At 44.0% G+C, this 16,128-nt stretch overlaps 1 protein-coding gene across 1 annotated transcript; it reads left to right on the top strand.

Moving 5' to 3' along the window:
- Positions 1-3,110: 3,110 nt before the first annotated feature.
- HSP90B1 (heat shock protein 90 beta family member 1) lies at positions 3,111-14,369 on the top strand. Its single transcript, XM_080558029.1, has 18 exons — positions 3,111-3,325; positions 3,645-3,744; positions 4,416-4,557; positions 4,637-4,753; positions 4,974-5,305; positions 6,183-6,294; positions 7,026-7,142; positions 9,180-9,296; positions 9,933-10,070; positions 10,156-10,233; positions 10,331-10,396; positions 10,679-10,948; positions 11,171-11,416; positions 11,687-11,823; positions 12,227-12,305; positions 12,401-12,556; positions 13,121-13,219; positions 14,113-14,369. The coding sequence occupies exons 1-18, from the start codon at positions 3,277-3,279 to the stop codon at positions 14,140-14,142; spliced, it is 2,385 nt and encodes a 794-aa protein (XP_080414155.1). The 5' UTR covers positions 3,111-3,276; the 3' UTR covers positions 14,143-14,369.
- The last annotated feature ends 1,759 nt before the right edge of the window (positions 14,370-16,128 follow it).

The following is a 16,128-nucleotide window of genomic DNA, read 5'->3' as shown; positions in this document are numbered from 1 at the left end:
GGTGTGTGCTAGATCTGATATAAGCTGATTTAATTACGGACTATTTTGCTGGGCTGGAGAATTTAATCAGCTCAGCAATGAGTCTGACATATGCCAGAGCCAGTACAGTGAGAGAAGAACTGTGTCTTTTTTACAGATAGAGCCTAGGAAGATTAGTTGGCTAATTTAGCTGGTTAAACCAAAGTTGGGTCATCTGAACTCCTCAGTTTATCTCTACAGCTATTTCTGGCAAGGTAACACTTCTTGTTAGTTGCAGCTTATAGTTGGAATCATGTGGCATGCTTCAATGAGCAGGCTTCTCCTGGGACAGGTGGGTGAGCTGATAAGGTTGCACTCAGAGCACTGGAGAGGTTTGCTGTACTGTTTGCAAGGAAAAACACATTACCTGTACCGTGTTTCTCTTATCACCACATGCCCTCACGTTTTTAGTTAAAAGAGTAAATACAGCACTTAAATACACTTTCAATCATTATACACACAATCAAAAGTGTATAGAATTGCTTTACAGGACCTTTCATGTAGCTAAGTTCTCATCCTGAAGCACTATGAGCTCTTAGCAGTTACACCTTTACTTTGGTATTAAAAGCTGAAAGGCGATATTCAGACTTCTGAATATCAGCAGTAGTCAGCGCAACTAAGATTTTTAAAACTCCTTTGATTCTTCTTAAGCCAAAATTAAGAATGAATTAAATTTAAGTGGAAATTCTGAGATTTGCTTAAAACATTCACCGCAATACTTTATGATATGTTCCTAGCTTTAAAATAGCTACAATAAACAATTTTTAGAAGTTTAATATTCAAAGTTATTTTCTTCAATTGCCAACCTCCTTGTAAAGAGGCAAAACTTTCTATGAGAGACTGTAAGTACACAGCTGCCTCATTCTCACCTATCACTTTTGTGCTGGGTAATACAACTGGGCTTTAAAGAAAGCAAACAGTGTAATCTATATGCAGCAAACAAGGCTAGTCTTGACCTCTAAATTTGAAGCATAAAATAGAAACAGAGATTTATCAGATTTCATGTCTCCTTCAAAAAGTAAAAAAAATAAAAATAAAAATCTGCACTGTATAATAATAAGAGTAAAGTAATCAACAAGATTTGGATTTCAACAAACTTAATCTAAAATCTCTGTTGGTTTAACATAGTCAACAACAGAATTGGTTTGCATTTCTGCTACTCCAGCTGCCAAAGTTCAAAAAGATTGCAATGAAGCATTACATTTTCCCACTGCCAAGAAAATAACTACTATAACAAAACTGTCACAAAACATGTTAAGGCAAGAGTTCTACAAGTTGGAGATAAGTTTACTCTGCAAATATGCACGGACATTAAATGCCTATGCAGTCATTGAGCAACATACTTCCCTCTAGGAATATACACATTATTAGGAAATCAAATCCTGAAACTGCTTATAGGTGAGTTTTAGAAAAGACAAACTTTGTCCATTTGAGAGTGACAAAACTGTACTTCCAATTAAGTATTTGTAACATAATTCTCTGAGTTCAAATAGGCCTTCATGAAAACCTGTCAGATTTTTACATATAATCCTGACACTGAATCCTCCTGGACATATTTTCCTAGTCATTCTGACATACATTTTGGCAGAGTAACTTCCTCAGGAAAGCAAAGTGAGGCTTTGACACTTCAAGTATCTTATTAACATACAAATATAGGTGCATTAGATTTGATTACTTGTCAGCTGTCAGGGATGGCAATATCCAGCCTTCTGAACACGGGGCCTACTTTTACTCAAATTCACAAACTCTAGCTGATTTTCACATTCAATTCTCTGTCATTGTCACCGCAGGAGCCGGGTATGTGCATGCTCGTGGGTCCCCCCACATCAGCCACTCGTGGCGGCAGCTGAGGCAGGCACCATCAGCACTGCAGCGGGCAGGGATCCCCAGGCAGGAAGGGAACCAACGCTCTCGGCCTCGAGCTGATAATGATGTCCTTCTTCCAACCACACTCATCACCATGGCCACTTGGAAAACTGCACGTAATTTTCAGACGTGATTTTCTGGAGCCAGGGCAAACAGGACAACCTGGCAACTCTGGCGAGGCGGGACATTATAAATAAACAACAGCCCCAAGGGCAGACTAAGGAGTCAGAATAAGCCCTCTCGAGGGTGGTTGTTGTGATGAGCACTAGAAAGCCAGAAAACACGGGGAGCTGCTAAGCGCCCAGCTCGTTTTATTGCAGCTTGCTTTTTGTACCAGGGAGGTTTAAATTGGGTATCGGGAGGAATTTTTTCACGGAAAGGGTGGTCAGGGATCGGAACAGGCTGCCATGGAGGCGGTGGAGTTGCCAACCCTGGGGTTATTCAGGAGACGTGTGGATGTGGTGCTTAGGGACACAGATTGGTGGTTGGTTTGTGGTGGTGGGTGGGCAGTTGGACAGAAGGATCATGAAGGTCTTTTACAAGTTTTTATTTTGTTTGTTTGTGTTTGTTTTTTGTTTTCTCAGTGACTCTAGGGCTCCGTGACCCCCATGAACACTGTCCCCTCAAGGCCGCGTGAGGCAGGAGGGGGGGGGCCGAGGCCATCACAAGCCCGCCGCCGGGCCCCGTAATGGCGGCCCGCCCCACGCTGCGCCGCCAGGGGGCGCCTTCCTCCCCCTCCCCACCCAGGACTACAACTCCCAGCATGCCGCGCGGCGCAACCGCGCACGCGCACCCGCCAGCAGCAGGGGGCGGAAGAGGAGGCCCTCGGGGCTGACGGGAGAGGCCCGCCGGCGCCGCCACGACCGGAAGCGCCCGTTGCCGCGGCAACCGTGTCCCCGGTAAACATCCCGGGTGCCCCCGGAAGCCGTCGGGGCCGCGCTGCCCACGCGGGGACCGGCCGCACCGCTGCCGGACGCGGACGCGCCCCACGCGGCCGGGGCGCCAAGCATCGACGCCTGATTGGTCGAAAAAGAGCCGCCGGCCCCGCCCCTTAAGCCCCTCCGCCCAAACGATTGGCCGGGCGGCGTTGCGGCCGGCCAACCGACGCCGGCCACGCTCCGTCCGCAGGAAACCGCACATGGAAAGCCGGGATTGGCGGCCGCGGCTTCGCGCCCCGCCCCCGCCGGCTCGCCATTGGCCGCGTGTTTGGCGTGGGGCGCCGCGATTGGCCGGCCGCCGGGAGCCCCCCTCGCGCTGCGGAGGGGCGCCGTTGATAAGGCGGAGGGGGAGGGCCGCGGCTGCGCCAGCGCGATCGGCGGCGGCAGGGCCGGTTACGTGAGGGACCGGTAGGGCAGGGCCGCGCTCTTCTCTGCCACCGCGGCCCGTGTCGCCATGAGGTCGGCCTGGGCGCTCGCTTTGGCCTGCGCGCTTCTGCTGGCCGGTGAGTGCCCCCCCACACACACACCCCCCGCCGGCCGCATTCTGGAACCTTCTGGCGGCGGAGGCTGAGGGTAGGGGGCGGGGGGGGGGGGGGCTGGGGGCACCCGCTCGGCGAGAAGTGAGGGGGAGAGGGGCGCTGGGCACGCTCCCGGGGGGTGGGGGGCTCCTCCCTTCGTTTCTGGGCTTTATTCCACCCCAGCAGGTGGGCGGGGGACGTGTGGGAGGTTGGGGGGGCATGGGTTGGGGGGGGGGGGGAGCCGACAATTTGGGTAGCGACACACCGGGGGGGCTCAGCTTGCTGCCTGTCTCTTTCTGTCCAGCGTCCGTTAGCGCTGAGGAGGTGGATGTGGATGCAACCGTGGAGGATGACTTGGGTAAAAGCAGGGAAGGGTCCCGGACTGACGATGAAGTTGTTCAGAGGTTAGTAGGTGGGGTGCTGGGTAAGCAGCCTTTAAAGCATCAGGAGGTTCTGTTGCTTTTCAAAAAATCAATTTTAGTATCAGTAATGCTTAAAATGGCAGAGGTTGGGGTGTGGGGGAGTAACATGCAAAAAGAAACCTAGTCAGATGTTAAAAATAAAATATATCAAAAGAAGATTGTTGCCTTTTATATGGAGGTGAGACTGAGAACTTGGGCTCAGAAGTATTTAACTTGTTTTTGTCCAGTATTGTCAGTTCTGTAAGGAGCAATAAATAAATGGGGGTTATTTTTGCACGTAACTGCATTTGGTAAATTGTGGTGGTTAGTGCCTACTGGTTGAATAGCTCTACACCGGCGAATTGCTTCAAATCCTTTGAAATATACCTCACGTTGAGCATTGCAGTAGCTGTAATATACCTCTGTTTGTCCCTCAACTTCATAATAAAATAGTCTTACTTGCAATCATGGATTTTCACTTGCATTTTAGATTGTGGCTATGCACTTGATGATAGCAAGTCTCGCAAATGTCATTTGATCACCACATTTGGGCTATCAGTGTCAGTGGTTAAAAGTTACTGTTTCTCTAATTAGACCATTGCTGTGGTTGCTAGACAATTAGTGGAAACTATACGTAGGCAAGGTTATTTGACAGTTTTTCATTATCCTTACAGAGAGGAAGAAGCTATCCAGCTAGATGGCCTAAATGCATCCCAGATCAAAGAAATCAGAGAAAAATCTGAGAAGTTTGCATTTCAAGCAGAAGTTAATAGAATGATGAAACTTATCATCAATTCTTTATATAAAAATAAAGAGGTTAGTACCTGTGTCAGTAGAACGTGCTAGAACTGTTCATCTGTATTCTTGAATTCATGACAGCTGGATTCTGTTTCAGATTTTCCTGAGAGAACTTATTTCAAATGCTTCGGATGCTTTAGATAAGATACGGTTAATATCCTTGACTGATGAAAATGCTCTTGCTGGTAATGAGGAGCTCACTGTAAAAATCAAGGTAAGAAATGCTAGATACGTTGTCTCTTACTGAAGAGCAGTGGCAGGAATGTAAGAAGACAGTGCATCATTATGTTATTCAATTTATTGCCCAGTACTGATGCAAATACAAATTAGGATTACGTTAGGACCAAGTCTCCTTAACACTTTTCCATGATAAGTGTATTAGGTAGTGAGATTTAAAATAAAGTCAAACTTAATCTTTTTCTTTTTTTTTTTAGTGTGACAAAGAGAAGAACATGCTTCATGTTACCGATACGGGTATTGGCATGACAAAAGAGGAGTTGATTAAAAACCTGGGTACCATTGCCAAGTCTGGTACAAGTGAATTCTTAAACAAGATGACTGAAATGCAGGATGATAGCCAGTCAACATCTGAGTTAATTGGCCAGTTTGGTGTTGGCTTTTATTCTGCTTTCTTAGTAGCAGACAGAGTTATTGTCACATCAAAACACAACAATGATACTCAGCACATCTGGGAGTCAGATTCAAACGAATTCTCTGTGATTGATGACCCAAGAGGAAACACTTTAGGACGCGGCACAACCATAACGTAAGTACTAAGTTTCCTTGGAAAAAATAAATGGTTTGTAGATAAATTTTTCACTGGAATATGTGGATGACCTTGGCATTGCGACTACATGTGGTGTTTGATTCTTGAAGTATGGATGTTTTTAGTTTAACAGAAACGTCCAAACTATTAACTGCATGCAGAATGTGGACTGGTAATGTAGTAACGCAGTTCTTTATTCTGTTAGATGAATGAAAAAAACAATGAGCATACTGACAACTAACTGTTGGCAAGCAATTTCAGGCTTCATCAGCCTGTAGATTCATTCATTCAGTTTCTCGATGCAGTTGTGGTACAACAAAATGTCTACAGGGTTGTAGAGCCTTCTCTTGGAAACAGGTGATTGTTAATACACCAGTCAGACTGGCCTGATGTGACTTTGAAGTTAGATGTAGTTTGACAGCCCTATTTTTTTCCACTTTCATGTGCACATAAATTTCTTTGATCTGGGCTTTAGAGGAGCCCTTCAGTCATTTCTCAGGACTCCTTACTACTGAAAGGTAGGGCATTGGCGTGACAATGACCTTCATTGGCAGGAAAATGTTTGTCTTGGCCCTCTGGGTCCAAATGCTGTCACAGTGCATCAAAGTGTCCTGATCACTGTTGATGAGAGGTTTTTGTTTAGATTTACAGATGTGTTATGACCCAATTTTTTTTAAAAAAAAAAAGGTGGTTTTCCATATGATTTAAGTAGTTTTAATAGAGATTGTATTTTTGAAGAGATACCTGAGCATTTGCTAGTTGAGCTGCAGTTGAATAATTCTGGGTCCCTAGAGCTGCAACAGTGGAAAGATGAGTCTCCTCCAGTAAAACAATTTTAAACTACTAGTCCAACACTTACTCCTGTATTTTCTTTTAGCCTTGTCTTGAAGGAAGAAGCATCTGATTATCTTGAGTTGGATACTGTTAAAAACCTCGTCAAGAAATACTCACAATTCATAAACTTCCCCATATATGTGTGGAGCAGCAAGGTAAGTGTATTTAACAGAGCATTGTATGCTGAGCTGTATTTCATAGCTCATGGTCTTTCAAGGGCCAGATATTTCAAGAAGGGAGGGCGTAGTCTAGAATTTTTACTAGTCTAACTTTCTAAACTTTTACTGTTTTTGGCTACTTAGATTCAGTGGAAAGGAAGAACTGGCTAGTATTTTGCTAGCTACTTACCACTCAAGGCATGAATTTGTGCTAAGATCACAAACTTTGAAGGAGCTTGGTTTTAAGAACTCAATTTTTTTTACCCAAAGAAGCAAAACTGCAAAATATTAGGAAACAATCTTTATTTCATATGCTTTGATTGGTATCTGGAAGCTTTGGTAAGCTCCTAAGCATGGTTAGGTGTCCTTCTCAATAGTGGGCAGCATTTGAACTTCAAGGATTGTTCTTGCAACGTTTTCTTGGTGTAGCACTAACTTGACGTCACCCAATCTGATCAAAGTTGGTGTTTTGTTAAAGGTAAAATGTAAAGCTATGAAGATCTTAAAATTTGAGTACAGTGGCCTCCCAGAGTAGCAAAGGATAGCATGTGGTCATAAAAAATGTGACTGAAAAAACGTATCTACCTATCTGTGGGGAAATGCTTGTAACAGGCAATCAATCTCTCAGCACTGTTTTAACTTGGGTGATTTAGGCCATTTGAGAGAATAGTTACCTAGCAGGTACTCCTAGTAAATAGTCTAAACACCACTTTGAATTGTCTACTTAGACAGAGACTGTTGAAGAACCTATAGAAGAAGAGGAAGCAAAGGAGAAAGAAGAAACAGATGATGATGAAGCTGCAGTTGAAGAGGAGGAGGAGGAGAAGAAACCAAAAACGAAGAAGGTAAGCTTTTTCAGACTAGGTGAGGTCTTTTAAGTCGTGTCAGATACTTCAGCAGTTTTCATTGTCATCTAGAGGTGTTTTCAAACAGTCCTGTTCAACAACTGGAGTTAGACACCTTGTAAGATGGTAACTAAGATGTTCTTGAAATAAGGTGAATGTCTAACCATAGCCTTTTGAGGCAGGGAGCCCCGCGAGCTTACTACAGGCAGGGAGCCCCGCGAGCTTACTACAGGCAGGGAGCCCCGCGAGCTTACTACAGGCAGGGAGCCCCGCGAGCTTACTACAGGCAGGGAGCCCCGCGAGCTTACTACAGGCAGGGAGCCCCGCGAGCTTACTACAGGCAGGGAGCCCCGCGAGCTTACTACAGGCAGGGAGCCCCGCGAGCTTACTACAGGCAGGGAGCCCCGCGAGCTTACTACAGGCAGGGAGCCCCGCGAGCTTACTACAGGCAGGGAGCCCCGCGAGCTTACTACAGGCAGGGAGCCCCGCGAGCTTACTACAGGCAGGGAGCCCCGCGAGCTTACTACAGGCAGGGAGCCCCGCGAGCTTACTACAGGCAGGGAGCCCCGCGAGCTTACTACAGGCAGGGAGCCCCGCGAGCTTACTACAGGCAGGGAGCCCCGCGAGCTTACTACAGGCAGGGAGCCCCGCGAGCTTACTACAGGCAGGGAGCCCCGCGAGCTTACTACAGGCAGGGAGCCCCGCGAGCTTACTACAGGCAGGGAGCCCCGCGAGCTTACTACAGGCAGGGAGCCCCGCGAGCTTACTACAGGCAGGGAGCCCCGCGAGCTTACTACAGGCAGGGAGCCCCGCGAGCTTACTACAGGCAGGGAGCCCCGCGAGCTTACTACAGGCAGGGAGCCCCGCGAGCTTACTACAGGCAGGGAGCCCCGCGAGCTTACTACAGGCAGGGAGCCCCGCGAGCTTACTACAGGCAGGGAGCCCCGCGAGCTTACTACAGGCAGGGAGCCCCGCGAGCTTACTACAGGCAGGGAGCCCCGCGAGCTTACTACAGGCAGGGAGCCCCGCGAGCTTACTACAGGCAGGGAGCCCCGCGAGCTTACTACAGGCAGGGAGCCCCGCGAGCTTACTACAGGCAGGGAGCCCCGCGAGCTTACTACAGGCAGGGAGCCCCGCGAGCTTACTACAGGCAGGGAGCCCCGCGAGCTTACTACAGGCAGGGAGCCCCGCGAGCTTACTACAGGCAGGGAGCCCCGCGAGCTTACTACAGGCAGGGAGCCCCGCGAGCTTACTACAGGCAGGGAGCCCCGCGAGCTTACTACAGGCAGGGAGCCCCGCGAGCTTACTACAGGCAGGGAGCCCCGCGAGCTTACTACAGGCAGGGAGCCCCGCGAGCTTACTACAGGCAGGGAGCCCCGCGAGCTTACTACAGGCAGGGAGCCCCGCGAGCTTACTACAGGCAGGGAGCCCCGCGAGCTTACTACAGGCAGGGAGCCCCGCGAGCTTACTACAGGCAGGGAGCCCCGCGAGCTTACTACAGGCAGGGAGCCCCGCGAGCTTACTACAGGCAGGGAGCCCCGCGAGCTTACTACAGGCAGGGAGCCCCGCGAGCTTACTACAGGCAGGGAGCCCCGCGAGCTTACTACAGGCAGGGAGCCCCGCGAGCTTACTACAGGCAGGGAGCCCCGCGAGCTTACTACAGGCTTAAGGTTTACAGAGTGAACTTCTCAAAGTGATGCTGGATTAAGTAAACTGACACTGGTTTAAATTGAACATAGTCTTTGCTGGGAAGCTTTTTTTCAGAGTGGCAGAAGAAGAGTAATCACAACACTTCAGTGAATGTGAAATGTGCACAGGGTACACTGAAGTGTGGACTTGCTTTTTTTTGCCATGTGTTTATTGCTAATACATACGCTTGAGTGACGTTATCCAGGCCACTGTCTAATTTAGTTTGTAGATTAGAAATATGTAACTTTTCTAGTGATATTTTAGGGCTTTAGGCTCAGTGGAGTTTCTTTAATTGACTCAAAACCTGAATTAAAGAATGCATCTTTATTCCTGTGTTTACATACCTAGGTTGAAAAGACTGTCTGGGATTGGGAGCTCATGAATGACATAAAACCAATCTGGCAGAGACCGTCTAAAGAAGTTGAAGAGGATGAATACAAAGCTTTTTACAAAACCTTTTCCAAGGTAAGCTGTAAGCTTCAAAATTGTTCCAAAGCAGTAGGCTTGCTGTAGTATTTCTTACTGTGTAAGCAGCACTGGGTGCTTCATTCTGAAGAATGAATTGTTGTCAGTAGGTGGACTGAACTGCAGATTTTCTGAGGTGTAGCATCTCAGCTAGGAGCTGCTCTCCCTTCCAGAGAGAAGATAATGCCACGCAACTGGCAGGTGGCCTAGGTAGGGAGGTAACGTTTGAGCTCCTGTGAAGTTTACTGATGAATTTAACTAACTGACAGGGAAATTTCATGTAGTTTAAGAGTGGCTGTGTTTGTGTTGTACACCATAGAAGAATGAAGGAAATGGGGCTTTGTAGAAACAATGTTGTTTTTACTTGTAAACACAGTGTAACATGACTTAAGGGTATCGTTCTGTGCATCAGAATCACCTTGCTTGGCTTTAAAAAAGGAAAGCATCTAGTAGTTCTTAGAAGATAACTTGTGTGAGTAACTCAGTAGAATCTGGAACAAATCTCAAACGTTTGGTTCCATAAAGCATGGTTAGATAGTTTAATTGTGTAATAACTTGCAAATTCATGTTATAAATAGAAGAACTGACTTGCCAATACTTACTCAACATAGACTTAAAGAAAACTTCACTTCACAGGAACATGATGATCCAATGGCTTACATCCACTTCACTGCCGAAGGGGAAGTAACTTTCAAATCAATCTTGTTTGTTCCTAATTCTGCTCCACGTGGCTTGTTTGATGAATATGGATCTAAAAAAAGTGATTTCATTAAGGTAAGACAAGCAAGTGATTATTGCTGTAGTTCTCTGTTTAAAAATAATAATCCATAATCTGATCATTGTTCTTCTTGTAATTCAGCTGTATGTTCGAAGAGTGTTCATCACTGATGACTTCCACGACATGATGCCCAAATATCTTAACTTTGTTAAAGGTGTTGTAAGTATTAAAAAAAAAAAAAGAAAAATGTAAGTAAGACTTAATCTTTATTTCCAAAAGCTGCTAGCTATACTTACAAAATTTCTTCTTCAATTAGGTGGATTCTGATGATCTTCCTTTGAATGTATCTCGTGAAACACTTCAGCAGCATAAATTGTTAAAGGTAAGATAGTTGGTCTTAAATTTTTAATCAGGGGCACATTCAAAGTGAATAAGTAGATGAATAGCAAAATTTAGACGATAAATGGCTTGATTTAACTGTTTTAAATATTGTTAGGAGTGTAGAAGTAAAGTATTGGTCACCAAGCACTGCAGTTTTCAGACCAGTTTTGTTTACTTCAAGTCAGAACACTTCAGTGTCCAGAACCCGTTCTTTGCATTGAGGCTGAATTGAGGGATCTTTCATCTGCACGTTGCTGTAACTTTGTATTACTGCTTTTTCTAGGTGATCAGAAAGAAACTTGTTCGTAAAACTCTTGATATGATCAAGAAAATTGCAGAAGAAAAATACAATGACACATTCTGGAAAGAGTTTGGTACTAATGTCAAGCTTGGAGTTATTGAGGATCACTCCAATCGTACACGACTGGCTAAACTTCTTCGCTTCCAGTCTTCTCATCATGAAAGTAACCTTACAAGCCTTGACCAGTATGTGGAAAGAATGAAAGAGAAACAAGACAAAATATATTTCATGGCAGGTGCCAGCAGAAAGGAGGTAAGTGAGCGGGGAAGGAAAGAAATGTTACTGCTATGGTTTTATGGCACAATAAACATTGTGAACTGCTTGTACTTCTTGTAAAGTATGACATAGCTATGGTCCTGTTACTACTGCAGTTCAGTTTTCCTTGTGTTAACACTTATCAAAGAGCACTACAATTTTCAATAGCTGCTGGTATCAACAATGTTAAACTCGTATCTCGGTCTGTCCTCATTATAGGCTGAGTCATCACCATTTGTTGAACGTCTCCTGAAAAAGGGCTATGAAGTGATCTATCTGACTGAACCTGTAGATGAGTACTGTATTCAAGCTCTGCCAGAATTTGATGGCAAGAGGTTTCAGAACGTAGCAAAAGAAGGAGTTAAGTTCGAAGAAAGTGAAAAATCTAAGGAGAGTCGAGAAGCCTTGGAAAAGGAATTTGAACCACTCTTGAACTGGATGAAAGACAAAGCTCTGAAGGACAAGGTTACAGATATTTAATGCTTACTTGTAAATGCTGCTCTAGTTCATACAAAGCCTTGCGAATTCTGGGGACGTAGAACTGACCATAACTTTTTGGTCTGTTCTTCTATGGATTAAGAAATGTTTTAACACCTTTACTTCAGCAGGGCAGTGAGTTAGAATGTCACTTTAGAGCTTTCATAAAATACTGAAGTGGCCATGTGGTAGCATATTTGAGCTGTTTAACTCAGTTTGAGTTGTTCTGTGAACTAATTTCAAGGCTTTTTTCTACAGATTGAAAAAGCTGTGCTCTCTCAACGTTTAACCCAGTCTCCATGTGCACTTGTGGCTAGTCAGTATGGATGGTCTGGTAACATGGAAAGAATCATGAAAGCTCAAGCTTACCAAACTGGAAAGGACATATCTACAAAGTAAGCTTTCAGTTAGCAGCAAATGTGAAATGTAGTTGATAAGCCTTGGTTGGTATGGGCACAGGAAGCTTCCATGTGGTTCAAATGATCCTGTGTAGTTTAAGGTTATTCATAAATAAGTTGCAATCTCTATAACAGTCATTGTTTCAAAGCCTGGTAGGTAAAACTCTGCTTACTGAGCAATACTCATCAGTAGTATTTGCATCTGTCATTCGGTGACATAAGGTGAACTATCACAATAACTTGTGTTTTTTAGAGGCTCACTAATAGTGAAGCAGGGAGGGAGGGGGGGAGATAACCACAGTAACAAGGTTACAGTCAGTGTTCTTGGGTTTAAAAGGGTACCTGGATCCCATCCATCAAAACTTACTGATGTGACTTCTATTTCTTTTATTCTTTCCAGTTACTATGCTAGCCAAAAGAAGACATTTGAAATAAACCCCAGACATCCACTGATCAAAGACATGCTGAGGCGAGTCAAGGTAAATTAATAACAGTAGTGAAATGCTGACTGCAAAGCTGTCAGTGCAGCCTAATTAACAGCTGTGTTTGTGGGTTTTTTGTGCTTCCATATTAGGAAAATGAAGATGACAAAACAGTTTCAGATCTTGCAGTGGTATTGTTTGAAACTGCAACTTTGAGATCAGGATACATGTTACCAGACACCAAGGAATACGGAGACAGAATAGAAAGGATGCTTCGTTTGAGTTTAAACATTGACCTGGATGCAAAGGTTAGTTGCCAACAACTTGTAGCTGATGAGAAGCAGATATTTAAATCTATTAAGATGTAACTGCAGTGGTAGACTTGCGTATGTACCTAGTTTCCTATACTGCAGTGGGCTCAGGAGCCTGGTCCAACTTTCTGGTTGGGAAAGTGATGAGCTGATGAGCCTTTTGTGCTTGTATCCTCTTCCACTGCTACTGCTCTTTGCGGTTGCGTGGGATTCTGCTTTTCCATTATGCTCTTTTCAAGTACCGCTGCCTTCAAGTGGTGGTTCTGTGGGAGTAAGGTAGGGGCTAGACAGACCAATGTGCCCCCTTCACTAATGGATAAATTCATAAGTTGGGTATAGGTCTTCCCACAGTGCTGTGCAAAAACTTAGGCTGGCTATCCTGCCAGGGAAAATATGATAGTGTATTAGTGCAAAAGAGAATGCAGTTTTTCTTTCAGGTAACCTGGAGCATGTGTTATGATCTGATAGTACCATAGCCTGTATTTAGCTAGTCTGACTAGCAAACATTCAAAGCAAATAAAGCTTTGAATGCATAGTGAAGTGTTTATGACCTTCCCACAGGTGGAGGAAGAACCTGAAGAGCCTGAAGATGCAGCTGAGGAGGCAGAGCAAGATGAAGAAGAGGTGGATGCTGATGCTGAAGATAGTGAAACACAGAAGGTAAGGTCTCAAGTTTGATTCTTCTTTCTTCTCTTACATCTATGTGCAGCTTTACCTGGTGCTTCCTGACAACAGATTTCTTCACTTAGCATTCTGTTACCATAGTTGTCAGTGCAAGGTTTTCCAAGCTTTTCTTGGAGGGGGAAAAAAACTACTGCACAAATAAATCTTTATTCTGTATCAAGTTTTATTGTAAGAAGAAAAAACTAGGTGTATTCAGGGTTTAGAGCTAAATAAAGCTAAAGGTATTGTAATGAGTGCCCCGAGGCAAAAAGTAATAGTAAATCCCCAGCTGTGAGCTTCCTGTTACCTGTTGGATTTCCACAGCTTGTGGGCAATAGTCTCAACAAATTGGCTATCAAGTACTGTGGTTTCTCAGTGACGTTAACTTCTAAGTTACTGTGAAGGCCCGACTGGACCTGCTTGCTTAGGCTGCTTTTGGAAGAGTCCTGTAACACTACATCTTGAGACTAATAAAAATACAAAGCTTTTAGGGATGTATTTGCCTACTATTATCTATCAGATTACCTAAGAATACACTGAAGAATAATACTTACTGTACTGTAGATAATTATACTAGTTTTGATGCTATCACTACTGCATTTACAGAGTAGTATAACCTGCAGTGATAGCAATAAATAAGGGAGCAAAGTTATGGGATGTTAACAGTACTAATACTATGCCTGAAAGGTAACTTAAAGTATTAAAGATAGTAAACTAAATCTGAATGGGCTGAGAAGTTTTGTTTTGCTTTTTTTAATGTCTCTTCAAAAGTTACATCACTTCTGTTAGTGCTTTGGGAAGTATCAACAGTCTCTCAGTTCATCTGAAATAGCTCTTGTAACTTTTTTTGCACTTTGTAAAAGCAATGTTCTGATTCTCTGTCTCCACAGGAATCCACAGATGTGAAAGATGAACTGTAAACTGCGTGTGCCTACCATCCTGCATTGGGGGGCTAGGAAAGGATGTGAATTAGATTTTGTTTTTTTCCACTGTAAAAGGTTGAGGGATGGTATGGGGGTTAAGGGCAGAGGAGAATTTTTTTAAGTTGACTTTTCTAAAACATTCCTCATGAATGTAAATTTGTATTATTTAACTGACTTGGTGTAAAATCTTGTCATGTACAAAATAAAATGTTCCCAAACACCAATAACTCTAAATTCTACATAGTAAGCTCAGCTCATCTTCAAGAATTAAAGGGATTGTCTGGAGTGTTCAGGTCCTTTGCCCAACAGGGAATTTGCTGTCCTGATGCTGTTCTGCACTGGTACAGCCACACTTCTGAAATACACAGCAGTCAAAAGCATACGCTTAAGGCTGGGTTTTGTGTTAACAGATCTGCTGTGCTGTTCAGTCCCAAGTATACCTGGCATCTACGAGCTCTTACTCAAACTTGTTTGTGTGGAATAAGCATTCAGGAAGTTATATAATACTGACATCTTAAAGATGAGATAAGGCATTTAAAAATAAGTGTTGGAATTGAAGTCCTGCTGGCTTGAATGGAAAGGCAGTGTTGTAAGAAGTGGGGGTTTGTAGCAGGCTTTCTGAAATGTGCTTAAAACACAGTGGCACTGGATATGACTTTACTGCACTTTACAGAACAGGCAGCGGTAGCTATTGCAGCTGAGATGAGCAAAATGATTTTCCTTTCATTAAAGGATTGAAGAATAACTGGAAGCGGCTAACTCTCTGGGAGACTATCCTTATCCTCCGCTGTAGTAACCTTGCCTTTAACTCAGGTAGCTTTCCCAACAGCTACAGTAGTCCTTCATTTTTTCATGTGGAAGTTCTTTCCTGTTACAGTTACCCTTTAATGCTACTATTTCTGAACTTTTTAGCTCTTGTTCTGTGTCCCTACTGTGACAAATCACTGTACATACTTAACAGATTTCGTTTGAATTAGCTTGACACCAAATGGAATACTGTGTAATGTAGACAAGTTGGACACACCACTGTCTCCTCTACTTACTACATTAGTGTTGTGGTGTTTGCATGAAGCACTGTTTTCTCACTAGTGCCTCTACTTTTGAAACAAATTTTCACAGAGTTGGTAGGAAAAGTTTACATTGATCTCTATTTGCCTTCTGTGAAAGTACATAGAGTTGTTGTTAAAGTACTGCTCCTACTTCAGAACCACTCTTGTTAACTGGGCAGGCAGAAGAGTGAAATTTAAGTCTCATGATCTTCAGTGAAATCACCTGTAATTATGTGAAGGTACCTCAATACTGAGGTGAAAAGCTTGTGTTCCCATTTACTTTTACTAGGCTGTGTTGCCCAAATAATTAAGGTTTATTCATGGGTATAGAGTTTGTTTGTTAAAGTATGCTGTTAGAGACTTCCTGGAAGAGGAGCTTAATTGGGATGGGGGTTCACTGCTGAGGCATCTTTAATACACAGGAAGTTGTGTAAGGAGTGGTCCAACTCTGGAGTTGTTTAGCAGGTAGCAGTATCAGCTGTAACAGCAGCAGTCCTTTGTTAGTAAGTTCTTGAATAGGGCAAGAGCACCATTTTTAAGGCATGTGTTTTGTAGCAATTAACTGCTTCTAAGGTTTTCATTTAATATTTCCTAAAATAACTTGTAATGTTCCAGATTCACTATATAAAGCTTGAAATACGAAGTAAATCCTTTAATGCATTAAAAGTATGCATGCCCATCTTATCTATGCTTGACCAGCCTGAGTAGCAGATGTGGCTTAGGCCTGCTGTCTGCTTTTGCAGCTCAGAAACCTGGTAGGAATGTTACCAGAGGTGTAGGATTGTTTGCTATGGAATTCTTTTCTGTTTATTCCTTACAAACTTCAAACAACACAACCTTTGCTCTGTTCCATGGCTGGAGTTCTGAAGGCATTGATTGGTTACAGGATGCCCTATCTGATTCCGTTTCAAAAATAATAAAGAGCACACTTTGG

The sequence above is a fragment of the Anser brachyrhynchus genome (genome assembly GCF_964034855.1).
Source record: "Anser brachyrhynchus genome assembly, chromosome: 1".
In the NCBI taxonomy this organism is placed as follows: domain Eukaryota; kingdom Metazoa; phylum Chordata; class Aves; order Anseriformes; family Anatidae; genus Anser; species Anser brachyrhynchus.
This window is presented reverse-complemented; position numbering and strand designations above follow the sequence as displayed.

Bases quoted from the DNA above. Each gene is read 5' to 3' on its own strand.
- HSP90B1 (XM_080558029.1), top strand. From the start codon at position 3,277: ATGAGGTCGGCCTGGGCGCTCGCTTTGGCCTGCGCGCTTCTGCTGGCC. The intron at 5,306-6,182 runs GTAAGTACTAAG...ATTTTCTTTTAG, and splicing joins GGACGCGGCACAACCATAAC to CCTTGTCTTGAAGGAAGAAG. The intron at 11,824-12,226 runs GTAAGCTTTCAG...TATTCTTTCCAG, and splicing joins GGAAAGGACATATCTACAAA to TTACTATGCTAGCCAAAAGA.